Below are 17,834 nucleotides of genomic sequence, written 5' to 3' on the forward strand. Positions count from 1 at the left end.
AAACTCTCTGAATCAGATAGTGAGATGGTCCAGTCGTCTGATAGGTGAGCCACAGTCTTGTTTAGCCTCCCTGTACTCTGAGCAGGTACAGAGGATGGCTTTATCAATCCTTAAAAATGGTTCCCATCCTCTAAGGGGTGAATTTCAGCTTCTTCCCTCAGGAAGGAGGTTTCTATTTCCGAGATGCAGGACAAAGCGCTATAAAAACAGCTTTGTCCCTGTTGCTGTCACTGAATTAAATAAGAACTGTTTTTGATTCGAAATATTAAAGTATGTGTCACAGTGAGCTTTATATATTTACTAGGTATGTGTGTTTTTAAAGGGATGTCAAATGCTGTCATTTTTCTGTAAAGCAAATTTACCTTGCCTTTGGGTATAAATAAAGTTACCTTACCTGCAGACGCTGTGCGCAGAGGTTCAGGAGCAGAAGTCCCGTTGTAAACATATCACGGCAGACCCGACGATGTTTGCATGAACGCGCTTTTTTTAAAAGTCAGGTCAAGGCTCCAAAAGCCCAAAGGCGATATAACAGTTTGTGTTTGCTACATGGATCATTGTAGTTCAGCTTTCCTTTGTTATATTTCTTTAAGAGCTCAAAATGTGTTCATTACATAAATCAAATGTAATTTTCTCTGTAGCACTTCATGGATTTCATAAGCAACACACTGTAGTTGTTCACACAAAGCATAAAGGTAAAAACAATATACACAGTGTTATCTTCATTTTAGATGTCACAAAGTATTTGCGGCTCCCAGTGTTTTCCCGAACCCTGACCCTTTGCGTGGAAACCGGGTCCAAAAGGCTCTTTGGGTGTTAAAGGTTGCTGACCCCTGCACTAGGCCCAACTGACACATATATTTGATTCCAAATACAAAAAATAATGTGTAACCTGCTGGAAGAATGTAGGAGGTTGAGACAGGATCTCAACACTTGGTGTCTGCAACAAAAGACAACAATATGTGGGCCGATCGTGGCTCAAGAGTTGGCAGCTCGTCTTGTAATCGGAAGGTTGCCGGTTCGAGCCCCGGCTCGGACAGTCTCGGTCGTTGTGTCCTTGGGCAAAAAAGCACTTTGGGGTCCTCAGGGACGAGTAAAGCGCTCTACAAATACAGGCCATGTAATGGCAGAAACATTCTCTAGTGTAAATCCTGACTAGTTCATTAACTACAGATCAGTTTCAGTGAACATTATTCACAGAGGGATCTGAGTTCCTTATACCAGACTCTACAGAAACTGTAACACTGTACAGCTCTGCGACTCAACAATATGACAACAATGTAACACACACTAGAATCATCAAATAAAGCCCCACTAACCACTAGAACTAGAACTAACTAACTAGCACTGGACACTTGCATATTAGAGATTTCTACCACCATAGGAGGCGAGATATCATCCTTGAACCAGAGCATCCAGCCCTCAATTTCGGACATAAAAAGCGACGTGGCCAGGCATGATAACACTTTGACTGAACTGCAGGACTGTGCCTCGAACCACTCTGACACCATCGCCACTCTCCAGGCCACTGTGGAGCGTTTGTCTGCGGAGGTAAAGAAGTTAGATGAGAGATGTGGAGCTCTTGAGGCACTCCAGGAGGAATAATTTAAGAACTGCAGGAATACCAGAAGGCACAGAGGGACCCAAGATGACTGAGTTGGTTCACACCTGTTGGCGGAGGCGCTATCTCTCGAGGAGAAGCCACTCATCGATCGAGCACATAGAGCGAATCGCCAGCGTCCCAAACAAAGTCATCTTCCTCGGCCCATCATCTTGAGATTGCACTACTACCACATTGGTGAGGAAATTCTGCTGAAAGCTGCAGAGAACAAGAACCTGATGTATAAGGGTTTTTAAAATAAACATCCTCCAGATTTCCCTCCCTCTGTTGGAAACGCAGAGCCGTTAACTCTACAGAAACTTTTTTTTGGTGTTCTTTATTACATTTTTTACGGCGTCTTTGTCCGGAGAGTGCGTGGAGGTCCGACCTCCCATTGTTTCCCATTGTCTCCCATTGTCTCCCATTGCATAATTAATTACATAATTAATTATGTAACCATAATTAAATGGTTACATCCATCTTTAAACGTCCACACTGATGAAGCAACGACAGGTTTGAACCCTCTGTGTTTAACATCACTGGGGCTGCGCTGTGACCATGATCATATCCTATCGTCCTGCACACCTCTGTTGCTTGTGAAGCTCGCACACAAGAATTCCACCCACATGTGCTCTACCAGTGTACCTGCACATGTGATGTGACAACAAAAGTGATTTGATAAACATCTATATCACAACAATTTGACATTTTCTGTGACTTTTCTGAATCTCGGGCAGATGAACTTCCCTGAAGTGTTTCCAGCTGGGCGTCGAGTGTTTGACCGACGCATGAAACGACACGTTTGTGAGTATTTGTGAGTATTTATCACACGGCGTGCTGCGGGGAAAAGCCTGAGAAATCCCAGAGAAGCTTCCTTCCTGCCAGTATACGAGCCCACCAACAGAGACAGGACCAGTTCATCCTCCATCACTTACTGTGTGCACACGTAGCAAATGTTAAAGTTCAAATGGTGGTTTTGTTTGCAGGGACTGTGAGTGGATGGAGATCCTGGTCCTCCTCAGCTGTGAGTTCTTCCTCTGTCATGAGAACCTCAGGGGGAGAACATGTGCTCACTCTCAGCTGCTTTAACAGGAAAGAAGCTCTTTTAGATCAAAGCTGAGAAACTGTTTGTAACAGCGAACTCTGTCACCTTTCTCTCCTCAGCCTGCTGCTGGACAGGCCCATGAAGCTCTGCTGTAAAGGCTTCCATGTCCCAGGCTTCACCTTTACCTGCTGACCAACGGGAGGCGTGGCCAAAACAGCGATGGGGAGTGGAGCAGCAGGTAGCAGAGGTGAGCCTCTTGTATGCAGCCTGTTATCTGTGGGACCAGGGAGGACGTGACAGCAGATGTTGCTGATTCAACATCTGTGTGACAGCTGGAGCAGCACAGTCTGCAGGAAACATCTGTGCATGTAGGAGACACCAAGGTTTACATGGTGGAAGCAGACGACTGACTCAAGCAGCCTCACATCACAGGCTGCTGGCTACAAGCACATGACCACAGTGACTGGTTTCACTGGTGTCTGTCCCAGTCTGTGGCAGAGATACAGGAAGTCACAGACAGCCTGCACACAGCGTTTCCTCTGGAGTGTGTTTCACACCCTGTTTGTGTTTCTCACTAACATGTTGTAGTTCTTCCTGCACACAGCAGCACTTTGATCATTTCTCCTGCTTTTCTTCCTTTTCTAGCTTTTATACACTGACAGTAACACAAAACTCCAAAGTCATCATTTGAGGAGCTTCTTAAGAGTTTCTGTGAGTTTAGTGAAGTCAGCCTCTCAACAATAAGTGTGTGTGTGTTGATTATCTAATGTTCAGAGAGGACTGCACTGATGTAGCATCCAGGTGAGCAGCTTATGAGCCAACAGGGGAAATTTAGCTGTATTATTGTTGTTTAAATGTAATAATTTATGATTTCATGTTCCAATATTTCACTTTTCACAACGTTTGTTATCATTTGGTCTGAAAACCATGACAAACAGCAGTGTTACAGTTGTTAGCATTAGCTGCTATAGAGCACTCAGTCCCTGTATTGGTGTTAGCGACATGAACATATCTGAGCTAACTGTGTGTTCCAGATGTGCAGCAAACCCAACTGTCCCTGTGTTTTCCTGCTGTAGACATTATCCCCATGATGCTGACGTCCTCTGGTGGGACGAGCTCACACGTTTATGGATTCAGATGCTAACTGGACCAGACTGGTGTCAACCTTTGTGCTATAGAAGCAAATCAAAGAAGAACCAGTTGAACCTGAGCTGTCTGTAGTGGTGACACCAACACCATGTCACCTGCACATGCTGACCCAGGGTCAGTGTTGAACCTATAAGCTGTGTCCTCACAGTTCAATATGTCCTCACTGCACAGGTCAATGACATCAGAGCTGTAATGTTGTTCCCGTCTCACTAAAACTTCTGGCATAAGGTGACTTTTCTGGGTGATTCCTACTCCAGGGTCACCAGTTTGAATCCCTCTGTTACTGCTGGGAACGTGCTGCTAAAGTGCCCTTGAGCAAGGCCACGTCCAGCTTCTGAAGCCAACCCTGGGCTCTGCTTGCTGGCAGTGACAGAGTAGATGAAACAGCTCAGTGGATGCTAACTCACAGCTAACAGCGCTCTGTCATGGATAAGTGAAATAAAGCTGACTGACCCACAGCTGCACACAAACACCTCCAACACCTACAGGTCAGCAGGTCCACTGCTGTCTCTGATGGGCCCAAACTTTGCTTGTTCAGCGTTTGCTGCTGCTGACTTTGAAAATCACACCAAACATGGAATCAAATATATCGACTCAGCTTAGACTACAGAGAAGCTCGGCACTGCTCACAAAACTCAAACACAAAAGGCTTTTTAAAGACAACAATCACTTTGACAGACACACAAACACGACTGAGTACAGAGCAGCTGCTGGTTTGAAGCCACAGAAATGTTCAAATGTTTAAACACACTGCAGCGTTGCAGCCGTGATGCATTTGTGCTGCTAAGGCCACACACATCAGCTGCCTTACATTTTAGCACCAGTTCATCTCTGACCATGGCAGCACAGTCTTTCCAGCACAGTGATGTTGGTGGGGACAGTGGGGACTGATTGTTCATTGGCTGTAAGCCGGTCACATGGACGTTTAACTGGTGCTTTGATTGCTCTGTAGTCTGTTGTGCCTGTGAGCTGCTCCTAAAATGAGACAGATTATAATTGTCACCATTCTGTTAATGACTCTTATTATGTGCGCTCTCCTCCACTGTCACACTAAACACATTAAACCTTTATTTTTGTGTAAAGTCAGGATTTATTGGCTCTTCTTAAAAGCGTCATGAAGTGCAAAACTCAGCAAACATTATACAAAAGTAGATTTAGAAGCTGAACTGAAAACATTTAAAGTGACAGTCAGCACAAATCCAGCTGACATCTCCATCCAACCCAAGTCTTCATTTAAAGTCATTATAACTGTGACACACGTTTGTTACAGTATTAATCCTGCCTGATGCTGCAGGGCCAACATCATGAAACAGGCTCAGCATTTATTTCCATTATGAAACTTTATCATTAAAAACAAACCATTGTTCTGCAGTCGTCCCAGGACTGTCGGTCAAACGTTCTCTCCACATGTTTAAGGCTGAGCTCACTTTATCGTCTGCCTGAAGGAGGGAAGCAGATGTTACTAAACATCACAATAAAACATATGAAATGTGTGCACATGAGGAACGTCTGCACTGTTAAAGCCATGCAAACATCTTCACACATGAAGCAGCAACACCTCTCAGTTTAGCAGCAGCTGGTAAAAGCCACAGTGATCCTGGAGCCTCCCTGAAGGACTCGTTCATCAGTAACTGTCAGGAGGACGATTAAACCTGCTGCACACGTCCTGTAGTTACACACTCGGGAGGAAAGACGACGTCCTCGCTCTGCAACATGATCTGTGTTTCATCCAGGACGCTCAAACACAGACTGGTTTCCAAATATTAGACGCACTGGTTCTTCATGCGTTTCTACCTGAGCACTCAGAGTCATTTCTACAACAGGCCTCCTTCACCTGCTGGTGCCTCTGTTTCTGTGTTTGGCTGTTTCCATCAGTGCCTGATGTTTGTGATCTTTGATCTGTTCTGAAGTCTCTCTTTGTGACACAAATGTTGTTTGGCTTCTTTTGCAAACAAGGCAAAAGAACTTTAATGGATTCATTTGCTGATCTTACTGTTCTGATGCAAAGCCGTCCTTTCAACGCTTTAGAAAGAAAACCAAACAATGTTTTTAAAACTTTCCCAAAATGTAAAAGCTATTAAAACCATAAACTTCTGCTCCTTGATCATGTGATTCTTCTTCTAGACTGTCTGTAATTGTTATTGCTGATTGTCAATAAAGTTGTTTTTTATAAGTTATGTTGTAAAGGAAGCTTGTGGCGAGGGAGGAGGGGCGACTAAAAGCAGGTTCATATAGTGGGAAAGTCCTCAGGTCATGTGAGGATATTTACTGATGCGTCAACACTGTCAGATAAAAGAACGGCTGCTGCATTTGTTCTCCCACAAATAAGTTTGGTGATGAGTAAAAGAATTACAGATGATGTGGCAGTTTATACTGGGAGCTGGTAGTGATGTTACTGGCTTGAACTGGGTGGAGGACGCACCAATATGGAGGTATGTGGTTTGCTGGGACTCTAGCAGCGTGCTAGTGAGCACAGGTAATATGTCTTCAGACTCTAGGCAACATATTGTTTTTGATATACTTCATTTACTGTATAGAATCAAACACAGAGGGATAGAAGTGGATTTCTTATGGCTCCCTGTGAATATCGGTGTTGATGCAATGAACAGGACGATAAGTTTAAAAAGGTGCAGCAAGAAGAAGTCGTGCAGGTTTGACTATAAAATACAGTGAAAGTGAGGTGAAGAGTATAATGAAGGTAAAGATGAAGGACGAGTGGCAGGCACACTGGGACAGAGACGGGAAAGGCAGATATTATTATACAGAAAACAGTCGTGTAGAAGAAGCTGCAGCAGAGACCAGGATGGAATCTGGAGAGTCAGAGTTGGTCACACAGGCTTGAATAGCACACTTAAAAAGGTAAACATGACACAGGAAGTGTGACTTCTGTGGACCAGAGGAGACGTTTGACGGGTTGTTAGCGTCGTCAGGATGCTGGATGGAAACGCTGTGCCTGATAGGATGATTACAGGCTGGACTTTGTCTTCCTGTTACAGATGGATCCAGGCCCTGGATGACTGCTGGACACACATGACCCACACTAGGCTGCCTTCATCCATCCTTTCCTCCTTCACTGAGACTCAGAGTCAGCATGTATGTATTTATCAGTGATTTGAATCCTTTCATTACAGAGTGAAGTTAAAGTAGACGTGTGAACACACTAATAAACACAAAGGGACACAACTACTACTCCATGATGTAAAGCTGAAGTGTTACACAGCTTTATGAACCTCCTGTTATCCTGGTAGACGAGTACAGCAATAAATCTTTTACTTGAACATCTTCTGGCTCCAATAAGCTTTGAAATGTGACCATGAAGTTAGAGACACACTGACTGAAACCCACAGCTGTGACTGTGGATCACATCCACACACAGTGTAGCTGCTGTCTCTGTGTGAGCCTTTGCACTGCTGCTCGCAGCACCGTTATATCACTCAGCGCTCGCTGCTGTTATTGAATCCACTTTTTACTGTCCGTGCAATCAAGCTCCTCTGCAGAGCTAGAAAATATCTTCGAACCAGTTTATGTGTTAGGGGATCCTTTGCAGCTGTGACTGTTGCCTCTGTTTTTGTCCTTTGGTTCCTGGGAGCCTTTTACATTTCCATCAGCAACAAATATCTGAACAGGCTTTATTGTAGGAAATACAGGATTAAATAGTTGTCATTATTTATTAGATGTTGTTAAAGATGATCAGATGCTTGTTTAGTTTAATGCTGTGGCTTCAGTCAGCATCACTGTGCTGTATAGTTTTATTTTTCTGATCCTTCTGTTAAAGTTGCTGAATAAAAGCTGGTTGGTCTGCACCTCACCGCTGCCTCGAGCCTCCTTCTTTAAAGCAGCAGAGGCTCTTCATTCAGGTATCACAGCTCGAGTTGTTCTGCAGGAGACCCAGAGTACTGTCCTTGGTCCATAATGACATTAACTTTGATTCATGTCAACACGAAGCCTGAACGTCTGTGATGAACACACTATCAGCATCACTGACATATTTCATCATTTAAAAACACTTCCTGTCACCGTGGTGGTTACAGTGACATCATGCAGTTTGTGCTTTGACCTCCAGAGGGCGACAAATCAGCACAGACAGAGAGCTCTATTCAAACTTTGCTGCCATCAGGAATAATTCTTCAAATATAATCATCAGTGTTTGAGCAGCTATGATATCAGGGACAATCTAGACATGTGTGACAATACTGAACATGTCACATGACACACCTCAAACATCATGTGATCCACTCTCAGTCTGCACTTTCAGTCATGACTTCATGAATTTATGATCAGTTTACTCCTGAAATATTCAAATGCTGCAGGGTGAAGAACAACAAAGTGCTGACACATGTTTGTGTTTCAAACAAGAAAACCAGCAGAAATAAATCATCTTTGGACAACATGACAGAGATTAGTGAGTTTCCAACTTGCACTTGAATGCAGCACAGACAGATTCTGATGTTCGTGGTTGTAAACGTGTCCTCAAACGCCGCTCTGACTCTTTCCTTCCTGCTCAAAGTTCCTCTTTTCTGAACTTGGTGTTTGTGCCTGACGCTGATCGTCTCCGTGTGGAGCTCCGTGTGAAGGTAACGTTAGCAGTGTGTAATGTTTCCTGGCTAACATCAGCTGTGTGCAGCTCAGTTCCAGCACAAATCTGCCGCTCCATAGTTCACGGTAACGGACTCATGAGGTCGACCGTTAAACGCTCTCCCGCCATTTTGTCTGTGTGCGCGGATGTGTACGTTTTTGTTACCACTGTCATCTCATCAATAGCCTATTTGTAAAAGATCTCTGTTCATAGTTTAGTTGGATTTTAAAACTCTGTAGTTGGACAGTTTTATTTTGGACTGATGCTAAAATTCTTGCTGATTGTTTCTGTCGAGGTTTTGTACTTGACATCCGCCATTTTGGATGTGATAAGCTGTAGAGAGTGCGTCCAAAAAGAGAAACCAGAAAGAGAACCTGTTTTATTAATAACCTCTTGCAAATAGAAGAATATGAAAAAAACAACAACAAACAGGATAAAAACTTTAAATTACTTGAATTTTTAAAATCACCATCATCTGTTAACACAAATTTGATCATTTCAAATTTTTGTTTTCATTTTCTCTTCCCAGTTACTTCTTTCTCATTCTCTTCATTCTCCTTGTCACCTTACGTCTCACTCCTTAACTGAAGTTATAGTTCTAACATAAGAAGTCCCACCAACGTCCTTTATTTAATCTCTGTGTTGTCACAGTTATTATCATCAGATCAGACATGAGACCCAGACAACAACATAAGTTTACAAGCTAACATCATGTCAGCTAACATTAGACGATAGCATCATAAACTTTAAATTACTTTGCCTCTGATCAACAGTTTGATTACATTCTCACATCACAAGTTTATTTGCTAAGTGTGAGTCCGCCCACATTAGATCCACTTTTCAGCAGGTGGAATAATTTGTAGTATATAGGTAATACATCAACAATGCTGCCGTGGCTAAGTTAGGAATATTTATAATGTCATTTCCAAAACTTGCATATGATCTGCAATTTGTAGCAGATCTACTGACTGTCACAGAGCAGCTGGAGCAGTCTCGAATGCAGGTCAGTCCACTGCTGCCCCCTGTGGCCAAGTGCCATAGCTACTGCTGGATGAACTCGTGACACATCTGCACCTGTTTCTATGAACACATTGAGTCTGAGTGGCTGCACTTACACTGGTGCATTCAACATATTGAAAGATGGCAGCAATGTGGATTGTCAAGACTCAAACCAACCATTGAGCAAAGACAGCAGATCACTTGTTTCTGTTTGTTATACAGCCAGATTTACTCGTGACACACGTTGGGATATTGTGTTTGTTTTAAATGTTATATACCTGTGTGGTATGTGACTTGTGTTGCCATGACGCCAGGTCTCTCTTGGAAATGAGATTTTTAATCTCAATGAGATTTTTTTTTACCTGGATAAATAAAGGACTAATTTGTAACTTTCAGTGTTTTCCGGTCTTCCAAAGGAAAAAAAACCTTCAACTACATGACATGCAGTTGTGTATTTGTTTTCACCTTATCATACACTTGAAGTTTTACAAATCACCACTTCTTTAGTGAATATCATTTCAGTCTCAGACAACCTCGTTTCTCTTACAGAGGTTGAATGCACCTTCTGCGGATGGCGGTACCACACAGTGTGCGTGGACTTCCCCTGCACAGAAGGCAACTACAAATGCTGTGAATGCTAAATAAACAGAAACAAATGATCCCTGTTGTCTTTGCTTGATGATTGGTTTGAGTCTTGACAATCCACATTGCTGGCGTTGCATCTTTCAATGCCAGCAATGGCAGGTATCAGTGCTCAAACCTTTTGTGTTTGTTTCCAACAAGTTGCCCACCTCGGGAAACAAAAATGTGTTCTTTTACTTGTCAGATGAACATATGAGACACTTTGACTCTTCAGTGCAGTGTGGAGCCTAACAAAGATCTGTTTTGTGTCCCAGCTGATCAGCAGGAGGAGGAGAGTCTGACGGAGCAGCAGAGGAACATTTTCAGCTACTTGGACTCAGCTCAGCCACTACAGAGGAAACAATGAGCTCAACACAGAAGGTGACAGACAGAGCAGGACCATATGACCAAAGATATTTATCACCATATACATTTGAACATTTGCCATAACGATGTAGCTGACGATAGAATTGACACCAGACAAAATACTTTACAGCTGCACAACTTTATTAAAAACCCATCAATGTATTTTCACTGAAACAAGCAGCTGTTGTTTATGTGCATTAAAGTTATATAAAAATGTAACAGTGCAAATGCAAATTCCTCGCTGACAGTTTAACCAAAAGGCGTTTCCAGTGGAAACTGGCCGACACATCCTGAGCATAACCATGTATAATATCCACTAAACTTCAGAAGAGGTTATACAGTCGTGGCCAAAAGGTTTGAGAATTGCATAAATATTGGAACCTGGAGAAGTTGCTGCTTAAGTTTTTATAATAGCATTTTGCCTGCACTCCAGAATGTTATGAGGAGTGATCAGATGAACTGCATCGTCCTTCTTTGCCATGAAAACGAACTTAATCCCCAAAAAGCCTTACCGCTGCATTTCATTGCTGTCATCAAAGGACCTGCTGAGACCATTTCAGTGATCGTCTTCTTAACTCAGGTGAGAATGTTGGCGAGCACGAGGCTGGAGATCATCATGGCTGTATCCCGATTCAGGTTCTGCAGCTTTAAAGTCCTCAAGGGCCGCGTACTCAAAGACCGCTAAGGCCGAAGTGCGAGGCTCGTAGGCTCGTGAAATGGGACGTCTAGCCTCCGTCGCGCTGCCCAGGTTGCCTAGCAACCATGATACTAACAGCTGGAAACGTTTCATACAGCTTTGTTTGACAGAAATGAAGGAGAACATATTTAGTTCATTTGTTTCTACATGAGCTCTGTGTGATTTGATGAGTATCTGAGGCTGAGACCACAGGACTGTGAAACATGATTGTTGGGCTTCATTTCTGTGCTGAACAGTCGTTTAAGATTAGCTGTAAATAACAATTAGCTGATGTTGTTCATGAGACTAAAGTCATCTCACTGTGGTAATGTAAATATGATATGGCCAATATTATAGTTATTATATTAATCACTTCACTCACAGACAAGTATCTGTGACAGTGTGTATACAGATGTATCATATATAAGAGACAAATATTGTTCATTTAATATGTTGGTACTAAATGTGGCTCAATGCTTACATATATGTGTAAAAAGCAAATGTAGGAGCTGTGATAACTGTGTCTGATAGAATGAAGAGTAGACTGATATATGAAATATTCCTTTATTGGGTGAGAAAATCAGACCATGTCATAACTGCTGTAAGTCACACAGAATAGATATCAGAGCCTTAAACAGGCTGACTTCTGCTAAATGGGTCAAACTGGGCAGAAAGTCTACAAACACATAACATCCTTATAGAATATGATGTAACACTATAGATCAACTTACCTCAGAATATATTAAATTCAATTTTATTTATAAGGTTATAGGTTTTATAGGTTTTATGGAGATGCCATCCTTGTGTTTTAGTGGCAAATAAATTTGGCAGTCATCGGCATAACAATGAAATGAGATCCCATGCCTTCTAAGGATAGAACCCAGAGGCAATAGATACAGTGAAAAGAGCAGTGGCCCTAAAATTGAGCCCTGTGGGACGCCGCATGACAGAGAAGCAGAAGACGATTCGTAACCGAGAAGGCTGACAGAGAAATATTATTATTATTATTATTGATTGCTTATATTTGAACAATTGTGAAACCTCACTGTGGATGTAAGAGTGAAATTATGTGGATATCTTGAATCCACTTTATTGTGTAATATTTTATGTGAGTATTTGACGGAAGACGAGCAACATCTGTTGTGGAAGCTAACGGGGTTCCTTTAGAATAAACAAACATAGGATTTATTATCACTGAATAATTCTGTATAAATCTATACAAATTATAGAAATATGTAATAGGAAACAACAAAATAATCTAAATTATAAAATAGTGTGTGTGTGTGTGTGTGTGTGTGTGTGTGTGTGTGTGTGTGTGTGTGTGTACAATCAGGAGGGATGGGCATGATTTTAGTGTTTGAACAGTCATGAATAGGGATGGGTATCGTTTAGGTTTTATCCGATACCGGTGCCAAATCGGTACTTTTGAAACGGTGCCGGTGCTCAAACCGGTGCTCAAACCGGTGCTTAAAGAATGGAGAACACAAAATTGGTCCAAAAACCTCTCATGTTCAGCTGGTTTTATGTAAAAAGATAACAATGTTAGCCTTTTCTGCAGCTATGGGGCATATATGGTATCACTCTTAGCTGGAAGCAGTGCTTAAACAATGGAAAAAACACAAACTTTGTCCAAAAACCTCTCATGTTTAGCTGTTTCCCTCTTTTTCTTTGGTCATTTTAGCCTTTTTGGCCAGGGTGAAGGGAGCATCTGCCATCAAACAAGAAGACAGCCGCATGTAGCTATGATGATGTTTGCTAGTTCACCTTACATGCATTAATGTAATAACGTGGTTAGCCTACTCAACGTAAATTACACGCGAACAACAGAGAAGAACGGCTGCTGCTGCCATCAAATACGGCGCATTTCTCGGCTTTTAAAAAAAAACACGCTATGCATCGCCAGGTGTTTCATCGGATTTGAGGTGTTACCTCCTTTGACAGTATCACAGTATCAGCTTAAAGCACTTGTTGCAGGCTGCTGAGTTTGCATATTTTGCTGTGAAGTACAGCCAGACTTTTGACCGCTTCGCCTTGGGCATTTTTAATCTGTAGCTCTGCTCTAACAGAACGTACGTACCTGGCCCCGCCTACTATCCTCGGAAACGTAAAATGATTGGCTAGAAGTGTATCACAGCTCAGGAAAAAAAAAGCACCGAAATAAAGCACCGAAATGTGCGCTGCTTTTCGGTCTGGTTACTACCGTTTATGTCAGAACCGGTGCCATGACACCGGTACCCATCCCTAGTCATGAATTATCTTTAACAGCAGGTTGGATGTAATGTGTTAGAACTACCAGCAGGTGGGGATAAGAGACCTTTAAGGTGTTTGGTGCCACGCTCCACCTTCAGGTTTAAAACTAGTGTTAATGGAGTTTGAAGGTTGAGTTTGTTCCACGACTGCATTTCACTCACTGCCTCTGTTTGTATCTCTGTCACTGCAGGACCAACATGGAGCCAGAAGTCAGCGCTCTCAGGAGGCCGACAAACCTCACAGAAGAAAGGGAGAGAAAAAACACACCTGTGACGAGTGTGGGAAGGGTTTTACTGTGAGGGCTAAACTAAAACGGCATCAGGTCATCCACACTGGAGAGAGACCGTTCAGCTGTGACTTGTGTGGAAAGTCTTTTTCCTTGAAGGGTCACCTAAAAACACACCAACTCATCCACAGTGGAGTTAAAGCGTACAGCTGTGATCAGTGTGGCAGAGCTTTTACTCACAGTAGCCACTTACAGAGTCATCTAGTTACCCACTCTGGAATTAAGGCATACAGCTGTGATCAGTGTGGCAGAGCTTTTACTCACAGTAGCAACTTACAGAGTCATCTAGTTACCCACTCTGGAATTAAGGCATACAGCTGTGACGAGTGTGGCAGAGCTTTTACTCGCAGTAGCCACTTACAGAGTCATCTAGTTACCCACTCTGGAATTAAGGCATACAGCTGTGACGAGTGTGGGATGGAGTTTACTCTGAAGGCTTCACTAAAACAGCATCAGGTCATCCACACTGGAGAGAGACCGTTCAGCTGTGACTTGTGTGGAAATTCTTTTTCCAGGAAGGGTTCCCTAACAAGACACCAACTCACAGTTCACAGTGGAGTTAAAGCGTACAGCTGTGATCAGTGTGGCAAACAGTTTACAACAGACGCACACTTACAACAACACATGTTTACCCACACTGTGGAGAGACCTTATCGATGTGACCTGTGTGAGAAGACTTTTAAAGCTCCACATCACCTGAGACGACACCAACAGATCCACACCAGAAAGAGACTCTACAAGTGCAGCTACTGTGAGGTATGTATTTATATTGTTATCTTGTCATTTTAGCCTGACTGTTTGGAACAACTCTGCTCATTAAACTGTGTTAGCATGTTAGCAATTCTACTGCATGGAAAAGCAGCTCTGAGTGATTATTCAGATTTTCCTTTCAGTTATGATTTTAGTATTACTGTAGTATTATGGTGGTAGTATTGTAGTTATTGCAGCCCAGTAAACTGAGTGTGTTAACTGAAACAGTCAAATGTAGTTGGACGTTTGCAGAGATGCTCTTTATTTCAGGCGACGTTCAGGATACAAATGTTGAAGGACTGACTTACACTGTCTTTGTGTCTTTGTTTAGAAGCAGAGCGACACAGATGGATCCAGTTCTCAACCCTGTCATCACTGTGGTGGTGGGAAAGACTTTCATTGTGACCTCTGTGGAAAAACTTTCAGTCAGCAAAATACCCTAAAAGTACATCAACGTAGACACACTGGAGACAAACTGAAATACTGCAAAGAATGTGGGAGAAGCTTCACCACAACAAATCACTTAAAACAACATGAACTGATTCACAGTGGGGTTAAAAAGCACCTCTGTGATCAGTGTGGGTCATCCTTCACCACTGCAGGTCAGCTTAAATCACACAAACGAGTCCACACAGGAGAGAAACCACACAAGTGCAGACACTGTGAGAGAAGCTTCTCACAGTCAGGTCATCGTAACATTCATGAACGTACACACATGGAAGGAAACTACAGCTGTGACCAGTGTGACAAGAGCTTCAGGAATCTCAGTTCATACTCTGAACACAAACGATCCCACGTTACTAATAAACTGTTTCACTGTTACCAATGTGCCCAAACATTCACCTCATTGTCTGCTCTGTGCAAACATCAGCGCGATCACTCAGGGCTGAAATCACTCCCATCACTGGATCACAGTGAATCTGAAGACACAGAAAGATCCTCTGGTTTCTGTGTCAGACTCAAAAAGCTTGAGATCAGGCTCCACAGAGTTCAGATAGAATCATTTAAACTTGTGTTGAACTGAACTGGTTGTTGGGCTGAACTTCTACATAATACAGATCTACATGGGATCTTCTTTTCTGTTGTTTTACTGAGTCAGTTTTGTCCTTTTTTCTCTGTCCTGGTTTTGCTCATCTGTAAATGATTGAAACTCAGTCAAATAGTTCATTGTTCTCCAGCAAAACGTTTTGGAAACTCATGTTTAACCTTTAAAACTCTGACATGTTTTAGCACACAAGGCTTCATCGGGGAGTTCACTCATGATTGGACCATGAGAACAAAGGTTTTTAGTTCTTTCAAAGAGAGTCTTGGAGATGTTTGATGTTTCTGTTTTTCTGAAACCACCTGAAAGAAAAACTATTTTTCTTGCTTTATGTAGTGTGGAAGTTTTTAATGTTTCTTCATCTGTGATGTTCTTGAATGTGTTCAAGTGAAGATGGTACAAATAAACTGTCCTTTCAGCTTTAGCTCCTAATTTATTCATTATTTATGGATGTGGCACAGCAGCCGTCTCTTGATTAACACATGGAGGGCTCAGGATCTAATGGTGTCGTCTCCCTAATTTGCCCACTCAGTAAATCTCACTCATGGCCAAGAAATTGAAATAAACCTTGTTTCCCTGCTGGATAGTGATCCACTGTAACTCTGCTCCTCCTTCCTGTTTAGGATTTCTGTGGCTGAAGTAAAATTCCCTCCATCCATCACTTATCCCAGCTAACCCAAAGTGAAATAAAGTTTTGCTGGTCTTAAAAAAGCATTACAATAATGGGCATTACCAATGCAAACTGAATGATACAGAAGATGAAAGAAGAGACTTTGATCAGTTAATAAAGCTCATGATCTGGATTCATTGTGGCTGCTACACAGATACTTCTGGGTCACTTCTCTCAGTTAGGAACCTTCCTCACCAAACTGACTGTTGGACCACACCCCTGGTTTCATGAGAAATTGTTTCAGCCATAATTTCTCTTCCTGTATTTCAGAGTAAAGACTGAAGTGACAAATGGAAGCATGTTTAAAAAACACAATGTGAGAGAGACGTTGAGGTCCTTAGAAGTTAGCCTGGGTTTTTCTGTCACCCTGCTAGATGTTACACACCTTGTTATTGGACTGATTTCTACTGCTGGACTACTCCTGCGGAGAGTAACAATACTCTTACTAATTAGCTCCCTTTCACAGCTTTGGGGATATTTATTTTTGTGTTTGCAGCGCTGTGAGCCAGAACAGCGAGAGAAAAATCTGCAACAGCGACGAGCCGAATGCTTACGTGAATCGCAGCAGCTGCTCATGTGCTACGCTGAATTAGAGGATATCTTTGCTCTGGATTTCTATTTCTACTTTTTCATTTCTATATGATTCTTCTTGCATCTAAACAAAGATGATTCAATTTGCTAAATGTTGATGGCTCTTCGTGCTCAGGTGTAAATGAGACGTAATATTTGCTCTTGGTTTGGTTCTCCTGTACAGAACCTTGCAGTACAACAGAAACCTAAAAACATTATTTGTAGTTGTTATTCTTAGTTGTTCTGCTGCCTAAATACCACAGGGTCTGATTATGAAGTTATTGAGCTGCACATACGTTACGACCTGCTTAAGTTCGAGGTCACATCGTCTGTAGAGCAGCTGGAACATAATGAAGTCTACAAGGTTAAAGTTTTCTGTTGGGTCTGTGTTTCCACAAGCCCCGCTAATTCTAGAGACTTATTCATCATGAAGAAAACAAGACAGTCGATCGATCGATTACTTGCGCAAGGGAGGCCTCTCATCTGTGTCTAGCACGACAATGACCCCGATGATGGCCTCCTCTCGCTTCCTTTTATTGACAAACTTCAAACAATAGTTTACAAGACACCTCCCCTTGCAACCCCCTTTGGTTACAAAGACAAGTCACTGTATGTAAATGTATACCGTATTTTCACGACCATAAGGCGCACTTAAAAGTCTTAGATTTTCTTCAAAAAGTACGGCGCGCCCTATAACGCAGTGCGCCCTGTGTGTTGTAAGGAGGACGTAGTAGAGAACACCATGAGAACGCTAAAGGGTGAAGTGTGTGCGTTGACTTTATCGCACATACCTGTATAAAAGAACAGGTATGCAGAACATCGTTGTTTTAACAACCCTGAAAATGGCAAAGAGACACGCTTACGAAGCACAGTTTAAACTGAAGGCCATCAGCTACGCGGAGGAACATGGAAATCGAGCAGCGGCGAGAGAATTTAAGGTTAATGAATCGATGGTTCGCAAGTGGAGGAAGCTGGAAAACAAGCTCCGACAGGTCAAGAAAACGCAGCTGAGTTTCCGCGGACATAAGGCGAGGTGGCCCGAGTTGGAGGAAAGACTCGAGCGGTGGATCATCGAGCAAAGAACGAGCGGGAGAAGCGTTTCGACGGTCACCATTCGGCTAAAAGCAGTTTCACTAGCTGAAGAGATGAACATTGAACATTTCCAAGGAGGCCCGTCTTGGTGCTTTCGTTTTATGAAACGGTGCCATTTTTCCATCCGGACCAGGACTACGGTAGC

At 42.6% G+C, this 17,834-nt stretch overlaps 2 protein-coding genes across 2 annotated transcripts in view; one reads left to right on the plus strand and one right to left on the minus strand.

Annotated features, from left to right (window-relative positions):
• Positions 1–17,834, minus strand: part of LOC147337013 (protein NLRC3-like) — a 504,309-nt gene that overhangs the window by 332,509 nt on the left and 153,966 nt on the right. The window lies entirely within an intron of this gene.
• On the plus strand, positions 13,756–15,622 carry LOC147337025 (uncharacterized). The gene is made up of 2 exons (XM_086287224.1): positions 13,756–14,321; positions 14,647–15,622. Exons 1-2 carry the CDS (start codon positions 13,983–13,985, stop codon positions 15,337–15,339), a joined length of 1,032 nt encoding a protein of 343 aa, XP_086143350.1. The 5' UTR covers positions 13,756–13,982; the 3' UTR covers positions 15,340–15,622.

This window comes from Aulonocara sp. 'chitande type north' Nkhata Bay, linkage group LG3 (genome assembly GCF_057382095.1).
Source record: "Aulonocara sp. 'chitande type north' Nkhata Bay isolate Kocher_YH1m ecotype deep benthic linkage group LG3, A_spYH_male_GT1.1, whole genome shotgun sequence".
NCBI classification, from domain to species: Eukaryota; Metazoa; Chordata; class Actinopteri; order Cichliformes; family Cichlidae; genus Aulonocara; species Aulonocara sp. 'chitande type north' Nkhata Bay.

Coding starts and splice junctions, on each gene's coding strand:
- LOC147337025 (XM_086287224.1), top strand. CDS start 13,983: ATGGAGTTTACTCTGAAGGCTTCACTAAAACAGCATCAGGTCATCCAC. Junction 14,322..14,646: donor ACAAGTGCAGCTACTGTGAG/GTATGTATTTAT, acceptor GTCTTTGTTTAG/AAGCAGAGCGACACAGATGG.